The sequence below is a fragment of the Syngnathus scovelli genome, chromosome 19 (assembly GCF_024217435.2).
Source record: "Syngnathus scovelli strain Florida chromosome 19, RoL_Ssco_1.2, whole genome shotgun sequence".
Classification (NCBI taxonomy): domain Eukaryota; kingdom Metazoa; phylum Chordata; class Actinopteri; order Syngnathiformes; family Syngnathidae; genus Syngnathus; species Syngnathus scovelli.
Window position 1 is genome coordinate 2,485,790 of NC_090865.1, and position 23,754 is coordinate 2,509,543.

Below are 23,754 nucleotides of genomic sequence, written 5' to 3' on the forward strand. Positions count from 1 at the left end.
AGCCCAATTGTCAGAAGGTAGATCCAAAGTCGGAAGTAATGAGTGTAGTTATGAGCCAGCGAGGGCGTAATCAATCATGGTCGACTGTAGTGCTGCAATTGGGCCGAATTGGGCCGTCCGCTCCCATTTTCTCCCAATCCCACTTAGCCTGGAATGGCGGATGGAATGGAGGTCCGCTTGAGCTTGGGACTCATTACCGCAGAGCACTATGTAAGGCTATCCTGACCTCATTCTTGAATTTGTTACCGTCATCAAACATTTATCTTATCAAGTGGTAAAGTGATATTGGAGATTGGGAGATTGAAATTCATTATTAAGCATCGTCTATATTTAAATATTTATGGGTGGAAGAGGTATAATTATAAATTTCTTTTTCTGGGATTGCCATATGGTCAGGTGGATTTCCAATAATAATAATCGCTAATGATATACCAAACTATCGTAGTGTCCTCACTGTAAGGTCAGCAAACAGGATTATTAGTGTCCATTTAAGATGGATAAACTTCGGAATGAGAGTCGCCGCGGGCACGGCGTCTTGTTAAAGTGCCTAATTAGCAAGATTCCACCCTGAATCACCATGTCTAATGATCTGTCCGTAACCATCGGCAAACGCGGGTATCACCGGCGGAATTCTGGGGCGACTCGCACATTTTTAGCCTCAATTAATTGCTGACAGAAAACGACTTGAGCGGCCTGAGAAAGACAGAAATTCTGCCAATGATTTTTGTTATCATTTCATTCGATTGTGCTGAGGAGCTTTAAGTAGTGCTTTGACGCCATGTGCTCCTGTAGGTTTAATAATGAATAGGGTAGCGACCACTAAAGCCGTCTAGTGCCAACCTCGCTTGTCAACTTATTCCTCGCCGGTAACTTTGGCAGCTCTGGGATGACATTTTTTTTTTTTCCTGGCTGCAATATGTGACTGCTCCGTATTACTTTCTGAGCGGCCGTCATGAATTCTCGCAGAAGAGCGAGAAGAAGTTCTCATCCGTCACTCGGCTGTTCCCAAAGCCTCCACGCTGCATCCCCGTCTTTCATTATTGCTCCTCTCAAAGCTTCATCTCTCTCAACCTTTGCTCCCCCTTCACGTCAAAGCTTCCTTCGCCCTCGTCCGTCTGTCCCTCCTTTACTCCTCTGGCCTTGAGTGCTCTCCTTGTCCATCTTTTGCTCTTATATGACTTCTTTCCAACTATTCCTCTGCTTTAAATAGATTGAGTTACTTTATATGCTGAAGTAGGAGTGGCCTAATGTGCATAATCGTGAAGACAAGATAAATGTAGAACCTTCCTGTAGCGACACCTCCATTAGTTTGGAGAAGTTGCCCGGCAACAACTCGTAAATATAACGGTGGATCCTTTTGGGCTGTTTGACTTTATTTATATATTGCATCATCTGAGCTGATAATTGAAAGTATCGCTCAAAAAGCCTCCCTTGTTCTTTCCTCCTTCCTTTCTCATTTCTGCTTCCATCTTGACTTTCTTTGCCTCTCCTGTGGGGCTTCCCTCAACAGCTGTCAGGCACTATTGTGAGCCTGATAGGAAATGATATATGGGCTTCCACATAGGAACAATTAGGTTAAAGAAATTCAGAGTGGAGGGGCAGAGAAGGAGGGAGGGAGAGTGTGTGGAAAATTGGAGATGATGAAGAGGCTGGGAAAGGGGAGGGGAGCAAAAACAAAGTCTGGTAAAGAGATGATTCAGGTCTTTTCTAAGTGAGAGGAAGTGGTCAAAGCAAATGCTCTCAGGTGGAAGGAAGGAAATAAATGAAGGAATTCCAACGCTAGAGAGAAAATGAAGAGTAATTAGGCGGAGAGATACAAAAAGGGATGTAGCTGGGAGGAGGAGTTCCATCGGGGCCTTCCGAGTCCGGCGGTCCTTTTGGACTTTGCTTACCGCTGACGGACGGGCCTGAGGGGCCTCACGACTGACAGCTGCTCCCAATGCAGCGAGCGCCTTTGACCATCTGTCTGGCCTGCCCGCGTATTGTTGCTGACAACACATTGGCGCTGTGGGCTCGGGATTTCATTCATTTATAAAGATGGCGGCTGTTTCCATATATTTTCTAGTATTCGCCATGAGGTGTACCTAATTGTGTGTCCGGTGAGTTTATGGCAATATTTCTCATTTGTAAACAAGGCCGCCATCTTAACCTTTATTGCAACATATGAAAGGCCCGCTCGCCTAATCGTGACATCAATTCATATTTTGATAGAGTGCCCACAAGCGTGTCGAGTATTTGATGGAAAACAACCTCATGAGGGACGCCGCCATCGCCACGTACGAGGCCTTTTGTTCTCCACTTGCAATATACCCTCATCTAATCTGAGTGTAGGTGCTTTCCTTCAACAAAGCCTGACGTGCAACATAAAACGATTAAATAGCAGTGTTGTTTTGGGGGGGGCAGAAAAATGAAATTACTCATGCAGAAAATAGAGTTTTGTAATGAAATTATGAGAACAAGTCATTTTGCAGGATGACTCGTGCGATGAATACTATCAGCAGGTGTGAACACTTGTCTTGTTTCATTGCATTGAATCTTTGATTGGAGTTTTTTTTTTTTTCCCCCCACAAATGAGAATATTTAACACACTCTGTATTTCCTTCCTCAGACAGTAATTTCATTCTGGCCAACGCTCAGGTGTCCAAAGGCTTCCCCATCGTCTACTGCTCGGATGGCTTCTGTGAGCTCACAAGCTTCTCCAGGACCGAGGTCATGCAAAAGAGTTGCGCCTGTAAATTCCTCTACGGCCCCGAGACCAGCGAAAGTATCATCAACAGCATCGACGATGCTCTGGAGGGACGCAAGGAGTTTAAGGATGAGATCATGTTTTATAGTAAGACAGGTAAGCTGTGAGGTTTCATATTCCACTTTTGTTTTTAGCTTGCACTAAATGCTAACTTTGCTAATTGCGGCTAAAGAAAATGAGCTAATCCAACTGACTTTGGATGAGTTCGTATCTACTTGTCACGTGGTTGTGCTCCACACTGGGTCTAATAAAAAAAAAAAAAATGTAGTCGGCAATTGAATCAACAATCCGTCACAGTGTCACATGACCTTAAAAGGCACATTTAGCAGATGGTGTTGCAAATTATGTGCAGTCACAGTTCTACTAATGCCGTCACAGATGTGCTTCTGCTTTGTTTTGCTTTTACAGTTACATTCTAATATATTAAATATTTCTTATATCCAACTTTGTCATGTTTAAAAAAAAATCAATTCCAAATTGAGCATCCGCTGTTTAATTTGTCACTATACGACACGGTTCCCCTTTTTTTTTTTTTTTTACTGCTTTTGTCGTCTCAGCTTGAAAGCAAAACATCCGCTAATTGTTATGCAGACGACACCCCGCTGTTCCCACCGCTACAACTCGCCTACCCGAAGATTCCAAGATTGTTGGCTATCCTCAAAATATCTGACGAAAAAGGTGTGACACCGGTTTGACTCCTGAGCCAACTGTCCGCAAAAAAAAATTTTTACCTAAGTGCACAATTGCATTCAGACTCACGCGCACTGGCTGAGTTATCAGCAGGCGAGCAAGTGTGAGCAAGCGTGATGGGAGGAAACTCCATGGGAGATTCTCTTCATTTGCATTTCATTCCTATGCCTTGAGAAGACAAAAAAAAAAGTTTGCTGCCTTGTGTGGATCACACAGAACTAGCACGAGAAGTTTCAAAGTCCTGTAAATGAGCTGTGATGATTTAACATTGAGCACAGATCTCACAAATGCTGACCTGGCTTTTCCTCTAAAAGCAATTTATTTATCGAGAAATGCACTTTTCTCAAGGGGGGGGGGGGGGGGGGGCAACTGGAAATTTAGTAATAAGTCTGGGACTCGTCATGTTAATAAGACTTTTTCTTTTTTTTTTTTTTTTCAGCGGTGCTCTTCTGGTGCCTGTTGGACATTGTACCGATTAAGAACGAAAAGGGGGACGTGGTGCTCTTTCTGGCTTCGTTCAAGGACATCACTGATATTAAAGCCAAAAGCATTCAAGAGGACAAGAAAGAAGGTCAGTGAATGCACCGAGGTGTTTTTTTTTTATCATGCAAGATGTGCAGACACCAGAAGAGGTAATATAATAACACTCTAACCTACAGGAAGTGCACTGTATTATTTTCTGGGGAAAGGAAAAACAGTAATATAATCATTTTTGCCTTTCCCTCTATTGACCTTGATCCATTTAGAAGAAAATACATTTTTGGCCAAAGTTACTTTTCACCTCAAAAGGATGACACGAATGACATTGAGCTGAACTTCGGTCATCACGTGTGTGTTTACGTGTGTGTTTGTTCCTCGCCTGCATTACTGTAAATAAGGAAAAGCGGGAAGCATCAACTCAAAGCAAATTTCTTTTTTGCTTACATAATAAAAAAGCTTTTCAACCTAAATTGAAAGGAGCTACAATAGCATGTCGCTACAAACAGGCCCACATTGTAATTAATACGGGTTGGAAGACACGAACTTGAACTTCCTTCATTTTGACTTTCCCTCCATGGTTCATCCACGCTCGCTTCCATCACATATCCATATGCTTCCAGCTTTTATGTGTTCCCACAACACCTATGGACCTCCCTTCCCCCCTTACATGAATGCTTCTACCAGCAAAGGGAGATTCATTAGGTCTAAAAATAAAGCATTTCTCCGTCTCCGCGCTCCTGCCGTGTCCCGTCCCCCAAGGCCATGCCGGTTTATGGATGGGCCCCTGTCTGTTCTTCTCATCTGGGGGTCTGCCGGCACTCACTGGAACCACGGCAGGCGCTTTTCCAAAGGACACTCAAACGCGGTTAGCGCTTCGGTTCTTCACTCGGGCTTTGTTATTGCCTTCATCTGCCCTGGAGCCAATCTGGACTTAGTCCTTTTGCAGTAGGTTGAGAGCACGCCGGCCGCCAATAACGCTGGCTCCATTATCCAAGTTCCACTCTCAACACATCTCTCCAGGACTATCCATCACACCAAAGCGCTTCAGTCGCCAAAACAATCCAGCATTTTTATTTTTTCTGATATCATGTCCCACTTTCATCTATTTCAGTGCCTGTCACAAGGATGCAATTTTTGTCCTAACATCCTTCACACTGAGTTGAGTTAGCGCTCATTTTCATTGCTATCTTATGAAGCCAATGAGTTCTTTTTTTTTTTTTTGGACACTTCAATGTGTGTTTGCAGATCGACGGCGAGACAGAATCAGAACAAGCTCTCCGTTCGGTTCTGCTCGGATGCGGAGCAGCACGGTGCTCTACCACGTCTCCGGGCACCTCCATAGCAGAAAGAAGAGCAAAATTAAGCTCAATAAGGTATATCATCACACAAACATGTGGTGGTATCATCAAATTGATTTGATTCCTGCATGGGTTCTACGCAGAATGTGTTTGGCGAGCCTCCCGCCCTGCCAGAGTACAAGGTAGCAGACGCCAAAAAGTCCAAATTCATCCTGCTGCATTACAGCACGTGCAAGGCCGGCTGGGACTGGCTGATCCTGCTCGCCACTTTCTACGTGGCCGTGACCGTGCCGTACAACGTGTGTTTCATCGGCGACGACGACGACCTCACCCGCAGCACGACCGTCAGCGACATCGCCGTGGAGATTCTCTTTATCCTGGGTGGGTTGCTCACTGCCGGTGTATTTAATAGCGTGCTTTTTTGACGTCAATATTTCCCCCCCCAGATATCGTTTTCAATTTCCGCACCACCTACGTCAGCAAGTCAGGCCAAGTGATCTTTGACGCTCGGCAGATTTGCTTTCACTACCTGACCACCTGGTTCATCATCGACCTGGTGGCCGCCTTGCCCTTTGACCTGCTCTATGCCTTCAAAGTCAGTGTGGTGAGTATTTTTTTAATTTTTTTTTTGCTCAACCCCTATTGTTGACAATAACAGAACAAAATCAATATAATTCTAAAATAAGCAACAATAGATTTGATCCAAACCTGATGATGGACATCTTGTGAAGCACAGCTGACATTCCTCCAAAGCAGTTTCACATGGATCGTTCCCATTCCTGCTCGACTGCCTCTTTGATTCTATTCATTGATCGTGCATACCGAGCCTTTCAATTGTATTTTATTGCATCATTAAAACTTTTTCTGCACGACTTGACTCAAACCCAAGACACCCTTAAAGAGAGCACGGTGCGAGGGGAAGCGCAGCGGTGGAGCAATTAGGTGGAGCTGTACAACTTGACCCTCGCCGACTGATGCTTTGCTTTACGATGATGTTTACTTTCACTAACAGGATCCTCTGTGTCGTAAGGTCCACCATAAAGTCGCCTCATTAACACGAAGATGTAAAATCAGCTCACGCTTTAATAGATACAAGTCTACAAGACAGAGAACAGCGAGATACGATTAATCCAGTGCCACCCCCCCAAAAAAAACTAGAAATTAATTTTCAAAATTTACACTTCATTAAAACGTACAGTAATGACATTATTAAATAGAGTTGAAAAAAAACCTTTTTCTGTTTCAACTCAACACATTGTGTTGCTCCTGGTATGTATACCTTGGCCACAAGGGGGCAGTATAATACAGTGTATATAAATATACTGTACAGTACACATCTCTTTTACTGTATATTATTCAACCCAATTTTTTTTTTTTTTTAAATGCCTAACAATGGAGGAAAGGAGTGTGCAGACTGACACGCTGCCCCAAGGCAAAGGTCTTCTATTTGGTTCCAGAGTCTATTAATGGAAATACCACATAGTCCCAGTAGATCCCAATTAGGTTCAAGGCCCTTGCACCCCGAGGCCCAGCGCTGCAGGGGTGGGCAAGAAATGGACTGTAATTGCTGAAATGTCCTCAATAAAGTTGTTGATTTTGTATCCAGAATCCATCAGCAATTGCTGATTCAACCTGTTCAATTAAGAGCATACCTGCATATTCTGCTGCGTATGTAAAATAATTGAAAACAAACAAGACTGCTCATGTTATAGCTCATCGGGGGGGGGCACATTGCTGCTGGGAGGAAGAAAATAAATAAGCGTTGTTGTCAAAATGACACCCCTGCGCAGAGAACACCGAGGAACGGGAGCGAGAGTGAAATTAAGAGGCGTGAGATGAAGGCAGGAATAGCCGATGGAGAAATCCACAACGTACGGACGCTTATGTGGCTTACCGGCGGAAGGAGAGAGATCCTCCGTCGTCTCACCATAGGTGGGATGCAGGGTGATGATAGATGGTGGCGAGAAGATGAAGCTGCTCCCTAAGGCCTGGTAGGAGGCTTCATTACCCCTCCATCCTGCAGCTCTCCTCTATTTCTCACAGCAAGAGTGTATGTGTTGAAACAAAGCAGCTCCGATAAGAAGTGACCACACATTTTTCTTCTTGATATTGTTCACATGCCATCAGCTTGTATTTCTCTTCCATATGTCCTCCCGAGTTGCAACATCACACGAGTATACTTCCACATGTCCTAGTTTTTCATACTCCCTAGTTGGGCTCCCGTATGTGCAAATATAGTTGGAACATCCGCAACCTATCATCCTTGTCCTACATCCCAGCTACGTAAATAATAGCTACCTCGGTCCACGACTTTCAAACGGGAGGCTTATCGTGTTACGTCTCCATCTCACGTGGTTTTTATCTCTTCCGCCAGGTGTCCGTGGTGCACTTGTTGAAAACGGTGCGCCTGCTGCGTTTGCTTCGCCTCCTCCAGAAAATGGACCGCTACTCCCAGCACAGCACCGTGGTCCTGACCTTGCTCATGTCCATGTTCGCCTTGCTGGCTCATTGGATGGCCTGCATCTGGTACATCATCGGTAAAATGGAAATGGAGGCCAACGCCTACAACTGGGATATTGGTGAGCAATATTAAATTCATATATATAATATATAATTTTTTCTCTAAGGGTTGCATTTGAAATACAGTAAAGTAAGCTACCTATAAATATGTGCAAAAAAAGGTGTTTTTTAGCATCTACATTTAGATGATGATGAATCATCGTTTTTATCGATTCAGGCGTTTGTGCAGACAGGTGATTGTGAGAGAACGGTGCGATTCGCCTGATAATTAATGAGTCAAGCCGAGGCTTATCCCTCGCAGGGCCCCTCATATAATGAGACCCCCGGGGCTGATCTCTGGTCAGTATCGATGAAGTGCGCCGCTCGCAATTACCTCTCGCTGTTGTCCTCGCAAGCCGTTCCGGGTCAGCATTGACCGGGCCATGAGAATGACGCCGATTCCTCTTGACCAATTACTGCGTCTCGGTGTCATAAAATACAAGGATTAATGCGTTGTATCCTAATTATGTATTTTTGATGCCGTGCGTACGTTGAAGTCGGGCAGCTGTGAGGGGCTTCTATCCAATTACCATTCATCAGTGTCTGAGCTAGACTCTCCAGGGATCAGCTGCATGTCTCCACTCTGGCTTGACCAGGGATTAGTTCTGCTTCCAAAGCATCTGATATGCTTCTGTTGAACCCATTGTTCTAGATTTAGCCATGTCCTTCTCCATAACAACTGAATATTGATATAAATATGCACGTAATATACCCAGGTTGGCTTCACGAGCTGGCCAAGCGTCTGGAGTCGCCGTATTACCCCATGGGAAGCGTGAACAACACCGGCAGCGGGCCGGCCATCCGCAGCGTCTACGTGGCCTCGCTCTACTTCACCCTCAGCAGCCTCACCAGCGTGGGCTTCGGCAACGTGTCGGCCAACACCGACATCGAGAAGATCTTTTCCATTTGCGTCATGCTTATAGGAGGTAGGCGGAAATAATTCCACACATACTGTACTTAGATTCTAATTTTGCAGGCGCATCAATCAACTCGATTTAATTGGGTCAGTCTGATCCACTTTTAGGGGGCGAAGAAAGGTAACCGTGGCGGGGTTTTCCCCCGTGGTCATTCCACCCTCACGCCTGCAAAAATGTTAAATGTTCTCGAACACCTGGAGGCTTCCACGCTTACTTTTGCATACCCGTGCAGCACTTGCGGCAGCGCTGTGTCAATCGTAGCAATTTGGGACAAATGTTCTTGAGGACCCAGAGGTGATATGGAAAAAAAAAAAATGCAAATGTCAGCCACTTCTTTGCTGTTCTGAAATAAAATATAACAGAAAATGTATTTTCTTCTTACAGCATTAATGCACGCATTGGTCTTTGGCAATGTGACAGCCATAATCCAGAGGATGTACTCCCGCTGGTCCCAGTATCACACCAGGACCAAAGACCTCAAGGACTTTATACGAGTGCATCATCTGCCGCACAGCCTGAAGCAGCGAATGCTGGAGTATTTTCAGACAACCTGGTCAGTCAACAACGGCATCGACTGTAATGAGGTACAAACAAGAGGTTCCCCTCTCTAGAAAATTGTTGTCTTCAAGTTGGAGTGTCCTCACAGAGGTTATTGGAGGACATTTTATGGGCAAAATGAATGGTGAGACACAGTGTCTCGTTCCAACCTTGAGCAAAAAGTGAGGCAGGCAGCGGAATAGCGGCTCTTGGCTCCAGGCTGCAAATGGCTGCGTGAGACAGCTGTCACCATCGCCCAGCGACGCCGAGATGGAGCGATGCTGATGAATCTCAGACAGATGAATTAAAGATGAGCGTCTTGATTACAGTCGGCTAGGCCCTGATGGCTCATTGATCAGTCTTATGTGTTGCTGAGCTCCAGATTTTAGTCCTGACAAGGGAGGAGAGACAGGCGGCAAATACGTTTAGCTTATTTTTTATAAAGATATATCAGACGGCGTTGTTTTGAATTTGGTTGCTTTTCTGTGTGTGGCAACAGTGTGTAGTTGTGATTCATTCATGAACCGCGTTGAAGAACGCTCTACTACTACATCTACTGCTTCTTAATCATCATGATAATGATGTAGAGAGAATATTAAAATTCTCCTTGGGTCCTATGAAAGGCGCTATATATTGAAGCTATTATTACTCCTCATAAATGCAGTGATTTATTTATCGTAATTAAGCACATTTTAAGGACCCAGCCATCCGTTATTTATGATGTGATTATACTGTAATATTTAATCAACAAACTAAGAATTGTGGCATCAATAATAATAATAATAAATGAATTGAAAAATGCACCCCAACTTTTATGTCTTGTGGTCTTCCCAGCTGCTGAAGGACTTCCCGGATGAGCTCCGCTCCGACATCACCATGCATCTGAACAAGGAGATCCTGGAGCTGTCCCTCTTCGCCTCGGCCAGCAGGGGCTGCCTGCGCTCTCTGTCGCTCCACATCAAGACCACCTTCTGCGCTCCTGGAGAGTACCTCCTCCGAGAGGGCGATGCCCTGCAGGCCATCTTCTTTGTGTGCTCCGGGAGCATGGAGGTCTTGAAGGACGGCATGGTGTTGGCAATTCTTGGTGAGATTTACCGTATATATCCTATGAGTCCCTCCGTGTCTTTATTAAAACTTAAAAAGGAAAAGTGCAGCAGCAGCAGCAGCCTTGACAATGAGAGAGCCTCACTGTTGGTTCCTTGCAAATGAGCCCATTGTTTCGAAAAGGCCACCACGAAATTGCATTTAGTAAGATTTAAAACCTAAACACCTTAAAGCATTTATAAACAAACACCTAAAGACATTCAAAAGCAAAACAGAAAGAACCAACAACGTACATTGACAACAGCCTGGTTAGCTTTACATAACTCTTTGCAGACATGAGTTCTCCTTAATGAGCTGAAAACTTTTGGCAAAAATGCAATTCTGCAAAAACAATTTATTTATACAGCAAAGTAATTATTATAATGGTGTGTTTCTATCAAAAGCATTTTTAGAGGTTTTAATGAGAGGAAAACAAACTGTAAGATGCGTTAAAAAGACTAATGTGGCACCTTCAAAGACACAAAATGAACTGTTCCAATTCATCATGATTTTTTTTTTAATTATTATTACTTTACTCACTTGGCCATAGTTTGTAATCTGCTTTTTTGTTTTTGTTTTTTAACCATGATTCATGACTAATAACATTCATGTAAAATATGTTTTTTCCTAGGATGAAGTGGTGTAATTATACAAAATGTCTCAATTCACAGAACCAATCTGAATCATAATCCAAACCAACCTGATTCCCAGGAGGAGATTTTCCATCCACAAACATCTGCTTGAAACGACATCTCGCCTTGAATCGATAATGATATTATTTATTATGCATAACGTGTGTGTTTATTCCCTGCAAGTTAATTACGGCGGAGCAAAGTCAATTAAGGACACAACTTGTACATGCATTTGATTTGATTTTTGAGCAGAACCTCACACCATGTCCCCAATTCTGATGCAGGTAAAGGCGACCTGATTGGAGCCAACCTGTCCTTAGACGACCGAGTCATCAAAACCAACGCGGACGTGAAAGCGCTGACCTACTGCGACCTGCAGTGTATTAATTTAAAGGGTCTGTATGAGGTGCTGGACCTCTACCCGGAGTACTCGCATCACTTTGTGCAGGACATTCAGCAGGATCTCACCTACAACCTGAGGGAGGGACAAGAGACACATGTGAGTCATACATGTTGTGACACATGAAATGAATTGAGATTTCAGGGAGGATCTCTTTGTGTTGCTTGTTTATCGATGAGGAAAAAAAAAAAGAGTAGGCCGGTCGATTGCTCTTTTTAAGGCCTTTCCCTGTCTGGCTGTCTTCCAGGTGAAGGCCAAACTGTCCACTGCAGCTCTTGACTCTCAGGTACCTTCATCACATACAATCTTTCACATCCATATTTTGAGGGCCGTGATTTAAAAGATGCAGCCCGGAATATTTTCATGGGCTCATTACAGGATATGAAACGTTTCTTGACCGATTGCTGATGATGGGAAATGTGATGGAGGGTCAATTAGGCTGCACCTTCACTTTGATATAACCGTCAGATTATTTTTTTACACATCAACAAAATCAATCCAGCATTCTTGAACTTTGTACTGTTTGTATTTTTTTTTTTCCTTCGAGAGTTGGGTCGATCGATATTTACCCTAACCCCTATCACAGCGGCTTCATCACAAATGTTGCGCAATCCTTTCGCCTTGCTCGCATGTCCAAATGTCATCATTTATTTTGATATGTACACATCTTTGAAAGTACTCTAAACAATCCATTATTGTTTCCCTCCGCTCGCAGTCAGGTGTGAAAAGGAACGGGCGACTCGTTCAGGGTTGCGCGCCTCTCGACGAGACCCAGCGGGGACATGACAAGGACGTGAGGCAAGATGATGATTGTCTGTCATCGGAGCAGAACAGGGCAGTGACCCTCAGGGCCGCCGGTGGGTCGTCTCCAGACGATCGAGCCAATCACGGAAGCGCGGGACGCAACTCTGAAAAGTCTGGAAGGATGAGCCAGGAGATTACACTGGTCACGTTGGACCCTTGCGACTTGAGCCCGAGGTGAGTTGGATAGTTTTACACTGAGTAGGACACTCCCACATCATTACATCTCTGTGCAGGGTAGTGGACGGAACAGAGGACAACGAAGGGACAGAAAGTCTGCTGCCCTTCCCAGGTTTCTCTTCCAACCGTGGTTGCCATGACAATGATCCCACCAGTGCCTCAGCATCCACCACAGGTGCTAGCAACACATCTCATTCACATACAGTCAAGTGAAAATGCTTACTTGCCTTGGCTTGTTTAGCTATGATTAATGTGACTTTGCAACATTTCTGGCTGTCAGATGTTTTTTTTTTTAAATGCGCACCTCAGCACTCCCGGGACCGAGTTGAACCGCTCCATTTTATGTCACAGAAACGCCACACATCAGCACGGCGGAATTAGCTGCAAAAGCCGAGGAGACCAGAGGACAACTCCGACAGCTCAACCAACAGGCGAGTGTGTGCGTGAGCCAGCGTATGCACGTGTGTGTGTGTGTGTGTGTTACACAAGCGTGAAAAAAGTTGCAGACATAAAGGGGCCGCTGAGATCTTCAGTGAGTGCGCCTTTTTAATCATCTCCAAAATGTGTAAGCATGTCGATAAACCTTCAACCTTTGCCTTTTAGCTCTACACTTGCATACATTTCCCCGAAGGTTAATTCTTTGGGGTTATAAGTATGATGACAATGCATGGCCTCACATGGTCCCCTGTGTTTTGCGTAATAGAAAACACGACGCGTGAGTCCTCAGAGAAGCCCGGGTCAATAGCAGCTTGAATAATTGCACAGTAATGACGAGAAGGAGCTTGCAAAGCATTCAATGACTTGAGGTCAAAATTTTTCTGACTCACATGACTTATACAGCAGCAAAATGTACTGACAAAAGCTTACATCTTGATAGTGGTTTTGCTTACCGCCGCACGGCACCTCCCACAATTCTTCTGCGAGGTGGCAAAGCAGAACTGCCACCGTATTGACGGCGTGTCAAATTGGCCTGTCGCTTTCACCATTTCTATTTTTATCCAAGCCCGTGTTTGGACTGGCCCGCTACAATTGATGCAGCAGAATGTGCTAGCATTTAAACGTGTTCTTCAGTCAGTCAGTCAGTCTACACATGCAGGTGTACCTAATGTTGTGGCCAGTGAGGGGTTTGTCGTCTCCCACCTGCCGTAGCGGCAATGCTGCTGGGATGGCTGGTGTTCTCTCGCCGGTTGCTGGTATGCATGATTGAACTGATGAATGGCAATGAGTGCTCCAACCGGCACAGGCAGATGGCATCTTGGCATGCTTTCATGGCCCTCTGTCCACATGCCCACCCCCCCACGCATGGATGGATGATTAAACTGACAGACAATGCATTGATGAATTGAGTGATTGAATATCGCACGTGTTGTTTATTTTGCTTTGTTCATTGGAAGGTGCTAAACCTAGGCAGGGAAGTAGCAGACCTTGGCCAGGTGATGAAGCGAATGGCCCAGCTCATGGAGACCCTGATGTCATCCGGGCCCCAAGCAACAGTGGCGTGCCCCACACATTGCTCCCCGGGCCAGCGCATTCACCCGGCCCACACGCGCTGCCCTTCCCCACCCTCGTCTCAGACTCCCTCCATCTGGACGGACACGCCCCCCTCTCGGCTCCCGGCGCCCTCGTGGCACAGACCCCGGGACCTTCAACTGGGGTACGCCCCCGGTCCCTTTCAAACGCAATCCTCCTCCATCATCGCAGAGGCACAGCTGACTTCCTCGCCCTTCGGCTCACCGGAGACTCACCGATGCAAAGACGGGCTTTCTACCTCTATCAGGTCAAGGGTACACGGTCCACCTCCGCAGGACGGGAGTGGCGCGAGCCCTCATCGGAGGTACGGGCGCTCCCCTCCCTGTGGACTCGTGGAGCTCTACCAGAACCAAAGTAAGACTTTGTAGCAGGCCTGCATCTGGCAGCCATTGGCCTTTCTTTCCGTAGACATGACTGGGAATGATCACATGGGTTTTGCAGGGATGCAAGGTCACTCTTGCATTAGAGACACAATGAAAACACGCATGAAAACAAATTGGTTGTGTTAGCGTTAGCTTTTTTGCATTTTGCTGTTTATTAAGACAGGGATTAAAGGTTAAAGGCAAATAACCAAACCCCTCCCTTCCTCCTTCCCTTCCTTTCCTTCTGCCACCCGACTACCCCCTGAGGCACCTTCCCATTCGAAAGCAATTTGAAAGCAATACACACACAGTAGGAGTCTTTCTACCCATGCAATTTATTATCGGACTCCGAGGTTTGATACCTTTTTCAGGGCCAAAAAGATGCAGGTATGAAAACATTAAGGCTAGAAGAAAAAAAAAAAATCCTCTGATGAGCCATCCACGATGAGGAGTCTTTAGTGGAGGTGGGCCATCCCCACTCAACTGTTTGCTGAAGCCTCCTACCTACCTCTCGCTGCTCTTTCCCAAGGACCAGCCCGGATTGCTCCTGGTTATCCAACACGTTGGGGGGATGAGGAACAAGAGGTTAGACATATTGCACTCTTTCCGACTGGTCCTAGGGGAACCGGGGGCGGTCGGGTTGGGGGTGCTGGCTACGCTTGGCTCGGAGCAACTCCGGGCCTGCTGTCACACTAAGTAGGCTCGGCTTCTCCCTCTCGGGCTCTTTTCCAATATTTCCCCATCACCGGTTCTCGGTCCCCCTTCCGTGGTCTCTCTGTGCATGCTAGTGGGAGCACTTTTTTGAGTAGTTGCTGTAGACGCACATTAACATGCCGCATGTCCCAGCTCGCCATTTATCCTTCTATTTAAATGACAACACTGTTTTAATAACCAAACTTGACATTTACTGATGCATATTTATTGATGTGGGTTCATTTTTTGGAAACAGCCAGGTAATTTAAAGCCTAAAGGCATCAGATGCATACCTGTTGTGGGGGCGGGGGGTCAGGAGTAGACCGATATCAAATTGGTTAGGCCGTTTGGTGAAGAACGAAGGCAATATTCCCACAGAAATGCACAATATTGAAGACTTTTATATTTATATGAATGTATCAAAACAAAATGTATTTTTATACCTTAAAGAATGCAAGAAGTTATTAGGTTACGAGGTAGTGCCAGTTTTGTTGGGCGGCATAGGCGGGGATTCCGAATCGGATAAAGGTCCTGATTGGCTTCTGATGATTTGCATTAATGTTGTATTAAGATCCTTTGCACATGGAATGTACTGGAATAAATCATTTTATCCTCCCTTCAGATTTTGATATTAGATCCGAGAATTGATATGCTAATAAATGACTAACATGACTGTTAAGTCAGGGTCATTTTTTTAAAATATTCTTCAGTGTTTAAATATTCATCCAAAGTAGCTGTTCTTCTTTCCTCGGAGTTTCTATCAACTATTTCCCTCATCCATAGTAACGTGATATAATTTTTCCTCCCAACAGTGAACTCATCTTTTATTAACCATTTCTCATGATATCACTCAGTCCAAACTGAGGCCCATCCTGTTTTTTTTTTTTTTTCCATTCAACTGAAAAGGTCAGTTAGATTTGGCTAACACGAACGCAGAACGACGTAAGTACATTCAACTTGGATCTCTTTCACCTTTTTGATTCCGACGATGCATTTTAATTTCTTACTGTTAATTTATTTTCACAATGTTAAAATGTACCAGCTGTAAAATATTATTTCTGGCCCTCATCCACGCTAATCTTGTGATTGTGTGCACAGCCACACTGATCACTTGAGTGTTTTACCGTTTGTGTTTGAGATGCCGTCTGCTGTGTTTGCATTGCAGACAAAGGAGAGGACGTGAATGGAGCTCACACGACACTTGTGTGTTTGATAAATGACTCTGAGCTGCTCCCATGTGTGTTATGGTACAAACGCTGCCGCCGCAAAGGGTGGCAGAACAATAGGTACGTCACAAGCCGGAGATGAATGGTGGCTTCCTTTCATCAAGTTCCATCAAGTGAAGCTTCTGCAACATCTACCAAATGACGGCGTCTCCTCCTTGAAAGGGAAGTGACATGTTCTTTTTTTTTTTTTTAACCACTAGATTGCAGGATTGCAATTAATTCATTGTGTATCTGCTGGTGGTATAGCAAGCCCATTGGGCAGATTTTGGAAAACCTTGATCTTAAGGTTTATAAACAACGCCATCTGCTGTTCACATCTGTTTATGGAGGTAAAATTGAAAAAAAAAAAAACTTTTTACTGCTTAAATTTATTAACAATTTCATCATGCTCTTTAGATGTGAGCTGATAGTCTTTTATTAAAAATAGGAGTTCCATCTAAAATCCTTAAAACAGGAGAAAATATTGGAAAAAATTTACCATAATGTAGATAATGATAGATTATTATTATATACATTTTTTGGACAAATATTAGGGCGACACGAGCTGCTCAAAGTGCCACTGCTGCGTGGGATGCCGCGTGCAGGGGCGCAAGACGAGGTCTCCCGCACCCGTCTGGGCACCGACTTGGTCCGATGGCGTGCCACGTCCATCCTTCACAGCCTCCACACACAGCTGAGACTGCCGATGTAGCAACTGGCCACTCAGCTGGAAAGAAACAAAACCTTGCAGACCTGAAAGTCATCTCAAGGGGTTATAAAAATCTTTGTCCTGCTTCACCTTTATGAACGTCCACTGGAGCCTTTCGCTGATTGGCTGCCAACACTGGGAGAGGACCACCTGGTCTCCGACGGCGTCCATACACAAAGCCCCCGCGGGACCCCATCGCACTTCCCCGTCGGAGTTGAGGTCACAATGCTGCAATAACCTGCAGGTTATCTTTGTGGCCTGCGTCTTTTTTTCAGTGTGTGAGGAGACTGTTGCCATGGTTACCTGCCTGCCTGTGCCACTGCACGGCGCTAGGATCATGGCTCCGACTTGCGCCCCTTGACCCGGGTGGTGGTCGATGCAGCCACCGACTGCGACGTTGTACAACTTTGAAAAGACAAAAGTGACTCACATTCAGTATTTGACTAAGTAAGTATTTTTCTAAATATTTTCTTAAATATTGCCTGTGTGTTCCCATATTACCTCGCCCGAGAATCCTGGTCTATCCTGCGGAATGTAAAGTTGGGGATGGATCGTCGTCAGGTACCAGTGGAAGTCCCTACATCCCAAAGTCATCTTCAACTGCTGGCGCTCGGTAATATTCGGCCTCTCAGACTGCACGTAATAGAGCACATTTTTGTACATTTTGTACGGGGGTACTCCGATATCACTCGACACACACACACCTGCCTAATAAAATGAGCCAGCGTGTCCCGCCTGTAGAAAATATTGCGGTACGTGTCCATCCACGTGTCAGCTATGCGGATCTTGTTCCTCTCAAGCTGCTCCTGGTCTTGGAAACGGGAAGGGGGGCGGGGGAGGCGGTGGTCTAGGTGGGCCACTCGGGAGCAAGGAACCACCTCCATTGAGCCGCCGCACGACCACACCTTGGATAGCATTAGCAATAACAGCAGGATTAGGTTTCCTCTTCCTGTTGGATTCTCATTTGAAAGAATGTGAATAACAATCTTTTGTGTCACATTGAAGTCATCACATTTCCCTAAAATGGGGTCAAATGGTCAAGTCATATTCTCTTGTTATTTTGATCTCTGGTGGAAAGCAAAACATTCCAAGACCATTACTTGAACACAACATTCTCAACAACTTGGCTAAAGGCAAGTGGATCACCCAAGTGCAGTGAAAAACCATTTACATATGATTCATATTTCTTTGCGCTGGATTTCAAACAAAAACCAACCCTGATTGACAGCTCAATCTGTTCTCCTCCCCACAGTAGAATCCCAGGATCAAAGGCTCCCACTTTATGGAAGAAATGTCTATCCATGGCCAGAACTCCACCTCCTAATGCTGGACTCCTATTGCAGTCAGAATCAGAACAGGTTGAAGTAATCACAGCACAGAAGATTGAGAAAAACATTCCTCTGTTGTGTTAAAACGTCGGAACAACGGAAGTTCAACTTTGGGCTGTAGTCATGACACAGAAAGGCCATAACAGCCTGTAAACTCACAATACAGGTTCAACCGCCAAGTCCGAGTCCCCGTCCAGCAGTTGCGGTTTGGATTCCCAGGAAAAGTCCAGATTCCAGTCGAAAACCCCCCACACTGGCCACCGGGTGGCGTTGTACATGAAAGTCTCCCAGTGGATCACATCCATGATGGGGGAAACAACTCTGGTCCTGCAAAAAAACCACCACATCCATGACGTGCGTGTCTGAGTCAAATAACACGCTGTCTTTTATTAGTCCTGTCTCTGGATTACATGTGTTTAAAATATTTCTTTCATGTGGTCGAATGATAGCGACAAAAGATGTGGAGCAAAACAGAAACGCAGGCTATCCATTACCGACCAAAGAGAGCTGCCTAATTGGAGGCCTAATTGGAGCCACACCACGAGAGCCGCACCCCCTGCTATGGAATGACATTTGTCACCCTACTAGCATGTACTACTGTGCTCTTTGTCTATTGGTGTGGGTGGCATGAGGTATTTTTTCTTCTTTTTATTATTAGGTGGGCTCTTACCTGTCCTGGGCCACCCTCTCCAGGAGTGGTTCCAGCCAGCCGTTGTGGCATTCAACGTGTGAATCCATGAACACCAGAACCTCCCCCGAAGCTATGGATGCACCCAGGTTACGGCACCCTCCGACCCCGAGGCGCTTTGTGCTGCGAATCAAACGTACCCCATCCAGGTGGGACACATATTCACTGAGCTCAGTCTTCAAGTTATCTGTGTTGGGATGGATAAATGAATACATGATGGAGAATGCATAAGAATTTATAGACCACCGCCAAACTGTGATTCCTGTTCCCGATGTCATCTATAGGCACTCATACCATGTGTACTGAAGTCGTCCACTAGGAGGAGCTCCAGCAGGAAAGCACTGGGCGCTGTGCTGATGACGCTGTGCAGTGTGCGTAAAAGTGTGGACCAAGCCTCATCGTGAAAGCAGATGACCACGCTGGCAGAAGGCAATGATTCACTGTACTGTTCGCCAAAGCACCTATCACAAAAACAATCCATCTCACACTGAGTAACGTATCCACACCGAAGTAGTCCATGCGTAAAAGTGATTTTGTTTACGTCCCATACTCACTTAGGATGTCGCGCCTCGGGCAGTGAGCGATACGCTGAGATCTGGTTGTCGTATTGATCCTGCTCTTCTTCTTCTTCCACACGACCGGACAGAAATTCCTTCCTCGACGCGGGCAAGAACATCTTGTAATACCCATTCTTATGCCGCAGGTCTTTTGCGTTCTGCGTGGACGCCACGAACAAAAGTTGGTCCTCCTTAAGCGAGTTAATGGGGACGAACTCGGGTACCAGCTCCAAGTCTGCGTCTCCGATCAGCTCCAAATCGTCCGGTGGATCCGGGGGCCGCTGGAAGGGGCGGCGTGGGGCGCCAGCAAGTGTCTGGTGGGAGCGTTGTTGTTCTTCTTCTTCGTGGAAAAGGTCAGAAACTATCAACAGAAGCAAAGTGACTCCAAGAAGCAACAACCATAAACACAAGATCCTCCGGTGTCTGCCCCACAGCCCCATGTTGCAGAGAGGCTCCCAAAAACTTAGCCCAGTTCAAGTCCCACTTCCATGCTTGGGTTTAATCTATCCAAAAAAGTAATCCACTGCGCCATGAGCGCACCGACCACATTTGAATCCATTAGACTGGACGAGCAGGTTGCCCAGAGCACCAACAACTCCCATTACTGTGGAGTGGATCGCCTGTCATCGTGCACACCCCGCGGTCCTAAAGCCTGCAGCGCTCTCGTTTGGCTCCTCCAATTACCCAAGCCGTTCCTCACGTTTGGCTCCTCCAATTCCCCAAGTCGTCAAAAAGTCTATTGCATAGAATTGATCAAAAATGTAAGTTTTTATATTTATTTGTGCGATCAGACAAGGTTGTACCCACACCACTCACTCTAATGGGTAAGCTCAAATTCATCCATGATCCTTAGCAGAAGACTCAAGACTGAATAATTTTTCAGAGCATAATTTTTACAAGCCTGTCTTGAAAATAATCGACATAACTGAACAATGACAACATCAAGTTGTGTGTTTGACAGTCTTGCTTTGGTGCTGTTCGTAGGCTGCAGGCCATCTGTCAAAGTCGGAAAACAGCAGCATTCGGGTCCAGTTTGGATCTCATGGTTCCGTCTTGGCAGTTTGACAGTTCATCTGGATGAAGGATAAGACGATGGAAAATCGAGTTTTCCCAGCAGGTTGCTATCACCGTCAGATTTAGAGTTACAGCACTGCAGTAAAAATATTTTTATGAGATTTTTAACGCATTTGTAACCCCTTACTGCACACACATTGAATTAAACATAGTACACATCTGCAAACACAGTATATTTATTGCCCCTCCTACTTGGGATGACAGGGCGGCGTTTCCTCTCATGTTTGTGATTACAGCGGTGAGATGAGGACATCTGAGAAACACGAACGGGGTTAAATAGAAGTTCATTTGTGTGTTAACCAGCAATCTGCGCTAATGTAGTGTGTCAGGGTCATTGTTCTTTGCAGGAGCTTTTCTCAGAGAAGGAGCAAATGTGCTAGGTGGAGAAGAAAGAGAAGGCGGACCCAAATGAGAGGCCTGCGTGGAGGAAAAGAGAAGGGGTCAGCCCAGGTTAGTTGCTTGTGTTCTGGTGGGAACATGTTCAGTCATAGGGCAAATGGGGATAAAATAATATCATGCTTTTCCAGAAGCAAACACTCCCATATGTTGTCTGTTAAGCCAAAGTACACTTGAGGAGAAGGCTTTCCTCCCACCACAGAGAGAGACACACACACACACACACAGGAGGAATGTGTCTGCATTCCACTTGCCCTTTAAAAATTGACTGCATGTGCCCAGTGAGAAATTTTTTTATTTGTGAACGCAAAGACTCAAAATTTGTACATATGATCCCAACAGGATAATGAAATTGTGTCTTATAAAATATCAAAAGGGGGAAAAAAACATGAATATACATTTTTAATTTGGGCTGTTTTATCTCCTGCATAAAAATGTTGAGATAATTATTTGATTATTGTTTGTATGTATGCAATGTTCTGTTTTACTCCCAGGGCGCCACGTTTGTTCCTTTCCCCGAATAAAGTCCACATGAGATCACCTGTTGTTAGACAGTGTGACCACCAGGGGGCGCAGGAGCACATTAACTGCACTTAAAACCCAGGAACCATTGGAGGGAGGAGCTAAGTAAACGATTCAAGTAAGTTGACATGTGCAGGCGTTTTAGTAGTTTAACAGTATACTTGCCATTGATACGAAACCGATTCAGTATTAATCTCAAAGTAAAAGGTCATTGGAGATTATATCCGGTTCAGTGAGCAGGTCTACGGGTGACTGCAAGCTGTGTTTTGAGCAAGTAATTTAAAGATTTTCAAGCTCTCCAATTGCCGTTTATTTGCAAATGCATGCATGCTAACACGATGGAACCATGGTTCGGGACCCGACCTTACCGACGGGTTGTACTTTGTCGATTTTCTTTCACTTCTGCATAAAGTTTGTGACTATATTTTTTTTCATTTTGCTTATTAAATACTGCTTCATGATTCGCTGAGGTAGTGGGTGGGGCAATGAGAATGAAATCCGATTGGTTGGAAAGAGGGCGTGGTTATGCAGACGAGGGGTCCTGATGTAAAGTAGGCGTGGCGTCGTTGATTTGAAATGCTGCCTTCCGATTGGCTTTTAAAAAGTAGGCGTGGTCATGCCAATTTCAGCTGCGCTCTGATTGGCCAGACTGAATTTGGCGAGGTAGGAGGCGGGCAAAGTGGCACTTAGGTTTTTGAAGGCAGGTTTCAGTCTTGAGGTGAGCGTGGGTTGCTCTTCTGTCACTGCCATCGTCACGAGTCTTTGGTCGAGTGGTTAACGTCATTACCTCTACCTGTTAGAGCTTCACTTGAAGCTAGCTAGCTATTGTAAAACAATAACAAAGGTGGCTTGTTGTTAACTAGCACGCCCACAAGTGGCACTCAGCTGTCAATCGTTCGTGAATCAACGAAAGCGTTTGACTTCAACGTGGTTTTGTATGTTTTCCACGCAAAAGTGGAAAAGTGGAGGCTCCACGTCGGCTGTTGGTCGTCTACCAGCCAAATGTTCTCCTAAGGTACGACTTGCTCCCTATGTATGCCTTCTTTTTCCCTTCTATGTAGCATTATATTCCTGGTGACTAGGTAGGGTCAAAATATTAGGTCCACCAGCACGGTCGAAAGCGACTAAATATTCTTTTCTAAATGTGATTTTAATCAGTGCTAAGTGGTTGTGGAAGATAAATTCTTGTCATAAAAATGTAATATAATATAAAGTTTATTATTTTTTGTCGTTTGACCACCAGTCAAGCTTTTTGAACATTTTAAAACATCGACATTACAAACGTTCACCCCTCAGTCAGTCTGGGTGAACGCTTTTAGAGCCACAGAAGCTTGTACTGCAATGGTGTAGTACAATATGTGCCCAGTAGAGGGCACACTGACTCTTTTTTTTCCTGCTTGACAGGATAGGAGAGGTTTGGGGCCCAACGGTGCAGCCAGCCAACAGCTTCGTGGGACCTGCTATTGGACATGTGATGTGAGTATGCAGTGTTGCGTTTGAGGAGCTGATGTACGATGTCTCATTGCACCACAAGGTGGCTGTGACTTCACCCACCTCTCCTGTCACTTCTAATGGCACACAAGTGCCACCAGGGGGAAGGTGAGCACATCCAACCAGCTGATATCACTCACTGGGACAAAAACTAAGTGCCAGGTACTGCACAACGTTATAATCACACACTTCTGAAAGTGTTTTCAATGACATTGATGCAAACCAAGTTAGTCATGAGTATAGCTTTTAACAATATTTACCTAACTTGGTTTGCCTCACTGTCATTGAAAACCCTGTCCAGAAGTGTGATGATGATGTGCAGTACCTGCCACTTAGTTTTTGTCACACGTCAGCTGTTTGCATATGCTCACCTTCCCCTGGTGGCAATTGTGTCATTACAAGTGAGCTTGTCAAGCACTCGAGCTGCACAGCCTATCGTCAATATTTGTGTGCAACTAAATTAGTTCCACGCAAACATTGACTGCTCAAATGTTTTCAAATTGCATTTCTGTCTAATAAATTGTTAAATTGGAATGCAAGTCTTTATGTTTTATGAGTAAATATGCTTCACTTATTTGAAGTCTTTCATGCTAGGTGGTTACAAGAGTGGGACTTACGTGTTTGAAAGCTGTCTGAAGTCTTGAGGTGAGAGTTGCCTTTGGTCACTGCCATGGACACAAGTATTTGATGTTACTCTCCATCTCACATGACTCAAAGTGACTGCAATTGCATTGCTGTCACTTTGAGTCATGTGAGATGGAGTGGAACAATCAAAAACTAGCGTCCATGGCAGTGACTGAAGGCCAAAGCTCACCTCAAGACTGAAAACTGCTTTTGAAAACCTAAGTGCCACTTTGCCCGCCTCCTAACCCCGCC

At 45.2% G+C, this 23,754-nt stretch overlaps 2 protein-coding genes across 10 annotated transcripts in view; one reads left to right on the top strand and one right to left on the bottom strand.

The window, feature by feature from the left end:
* kcnh8 (potassium voltage-gated channel, subfamily H (eag-related), member 8) overlaps positions 1–23,754 on the top strand; it is a 29,437-nt gene that overhangs the window by 3,229 nt on the left and 2,454 nt on the right. For 3 of the 9 annotated variants that reach the window (XM_068648889.1, XM_068648895.1, XM_068648896.1), the window contains exons 2-20: positions 2,609–2,842; positions 3,876–4,007; positions 5,162–5,289; positions 5,358–5,595; positions 5,661–5,818; positions 7,589–7,793; positions 8,490–8,699; positions 9,075–9,274; positions 10,062–10,311; positions 11,227–11,441; positions 11,590–11,628; positions 12,058–12,320; positions 12,380–12,498; positions 12,675–12,754; positions 13,718–17,435; positions 18,809–18,987; positions 19,123–20,919; positions 21,360–22,402; positions 22,792–22,863. In XM_068648889.1, coding sequence (XP_068504990.1) covers positions 2,609–2,842; positions 3,876–4,007; positions 5,162–5,289; positions 5,358–5,595; positions 5,661–5,818; positions 7,589–7,793; positions 8,490–8,699; positions 9,075–9,274; positions 10,062–10,311; positions 11,227–11,441; positions 11,590–11,628; positions 12,058–12,320; positions 12,380–12,498; positions 12,675–12,754; positions 13,718–14,221 — 2,975 coding nt within the window. In that variant the 3' untranslated portion in view covers positions 14,222–17,435; positions 18,809–18,987; positions 19,123–20,919; positions 21,360–22,402; positions 22,792–22,863. The remainder of the gene's footprint in view (positions 1–2,608; positions 2,843–3,875; positions 4,008–5,161; positions 5,290–5,357; positions 5,596–5,660; positions 5,819–7,588; positions 7,794–8,489; positions 8,700–9,074; positions 9,275–10,061; positions 10,312–11,226; positions 11,442–11,589; positions 11,629–12,057; positions 12,321–12,379; positions 12,499–12,674; positions 12,755–13,717; positions 17,436–18,808; positions 18,988–19,122; positions 20,920–21,359; positions 22,403–22,791; positions 22,864–23,754) is intronic. The other 6 variants (XM_068648892.1, XM_068648891.1, XM_068648890.1 and 3 more) reach the window with 6 other exon arrangements.
* On the bottom strand, positions 16,664–19,835 carry LOC125986996 (polypeptide N-acetylgalactosaminyltransferase 15). Its single transcript, XM_049751004.2, has 10 exons — positions 19,393–19,835; positions 19,133–19,299; positions 18,821–19,025; positions 18,310–18,477; positions 18,039–18,156; positions 17,527–17,727; positions 17,324–17,455; positions 17,126–17,227; positions 16,913–17,050; positions 16,664–16,840 (listed from the first exon to the last, which is right to left on the bottom strand). Exons 1-10 carry the CDS (start codon positions 19,833–19,835, stop codon positions 16,664–16,666), a joined length of 1,851 nt encoding a protein of 616 aa, XP_049606961.1.

Coding starts and splice junctions, on each gene's coding strand:
- LOC125986996 (XM_049751004.2), bottom strand. CDS start 19,835: ATGGGGCTGTGGGGCAGACACCGGAGGATCTTGTGTTTATGGTTGTTG. Junction 17,456..17,526: donor TGGCTCATTTTATTAGGCAG/GTGTGTGTGTGT, acceptor TATTACGTGCAG/TCTGAGAGGCCGAATATTAC. Junction 16,841..16,912: donor TCCAGTGGACGTTCATAAAG/GTGAAGCAGGAC, acceptor GTTTCTTTCCAG/CTGAGTGGCCAGTTGCTACA.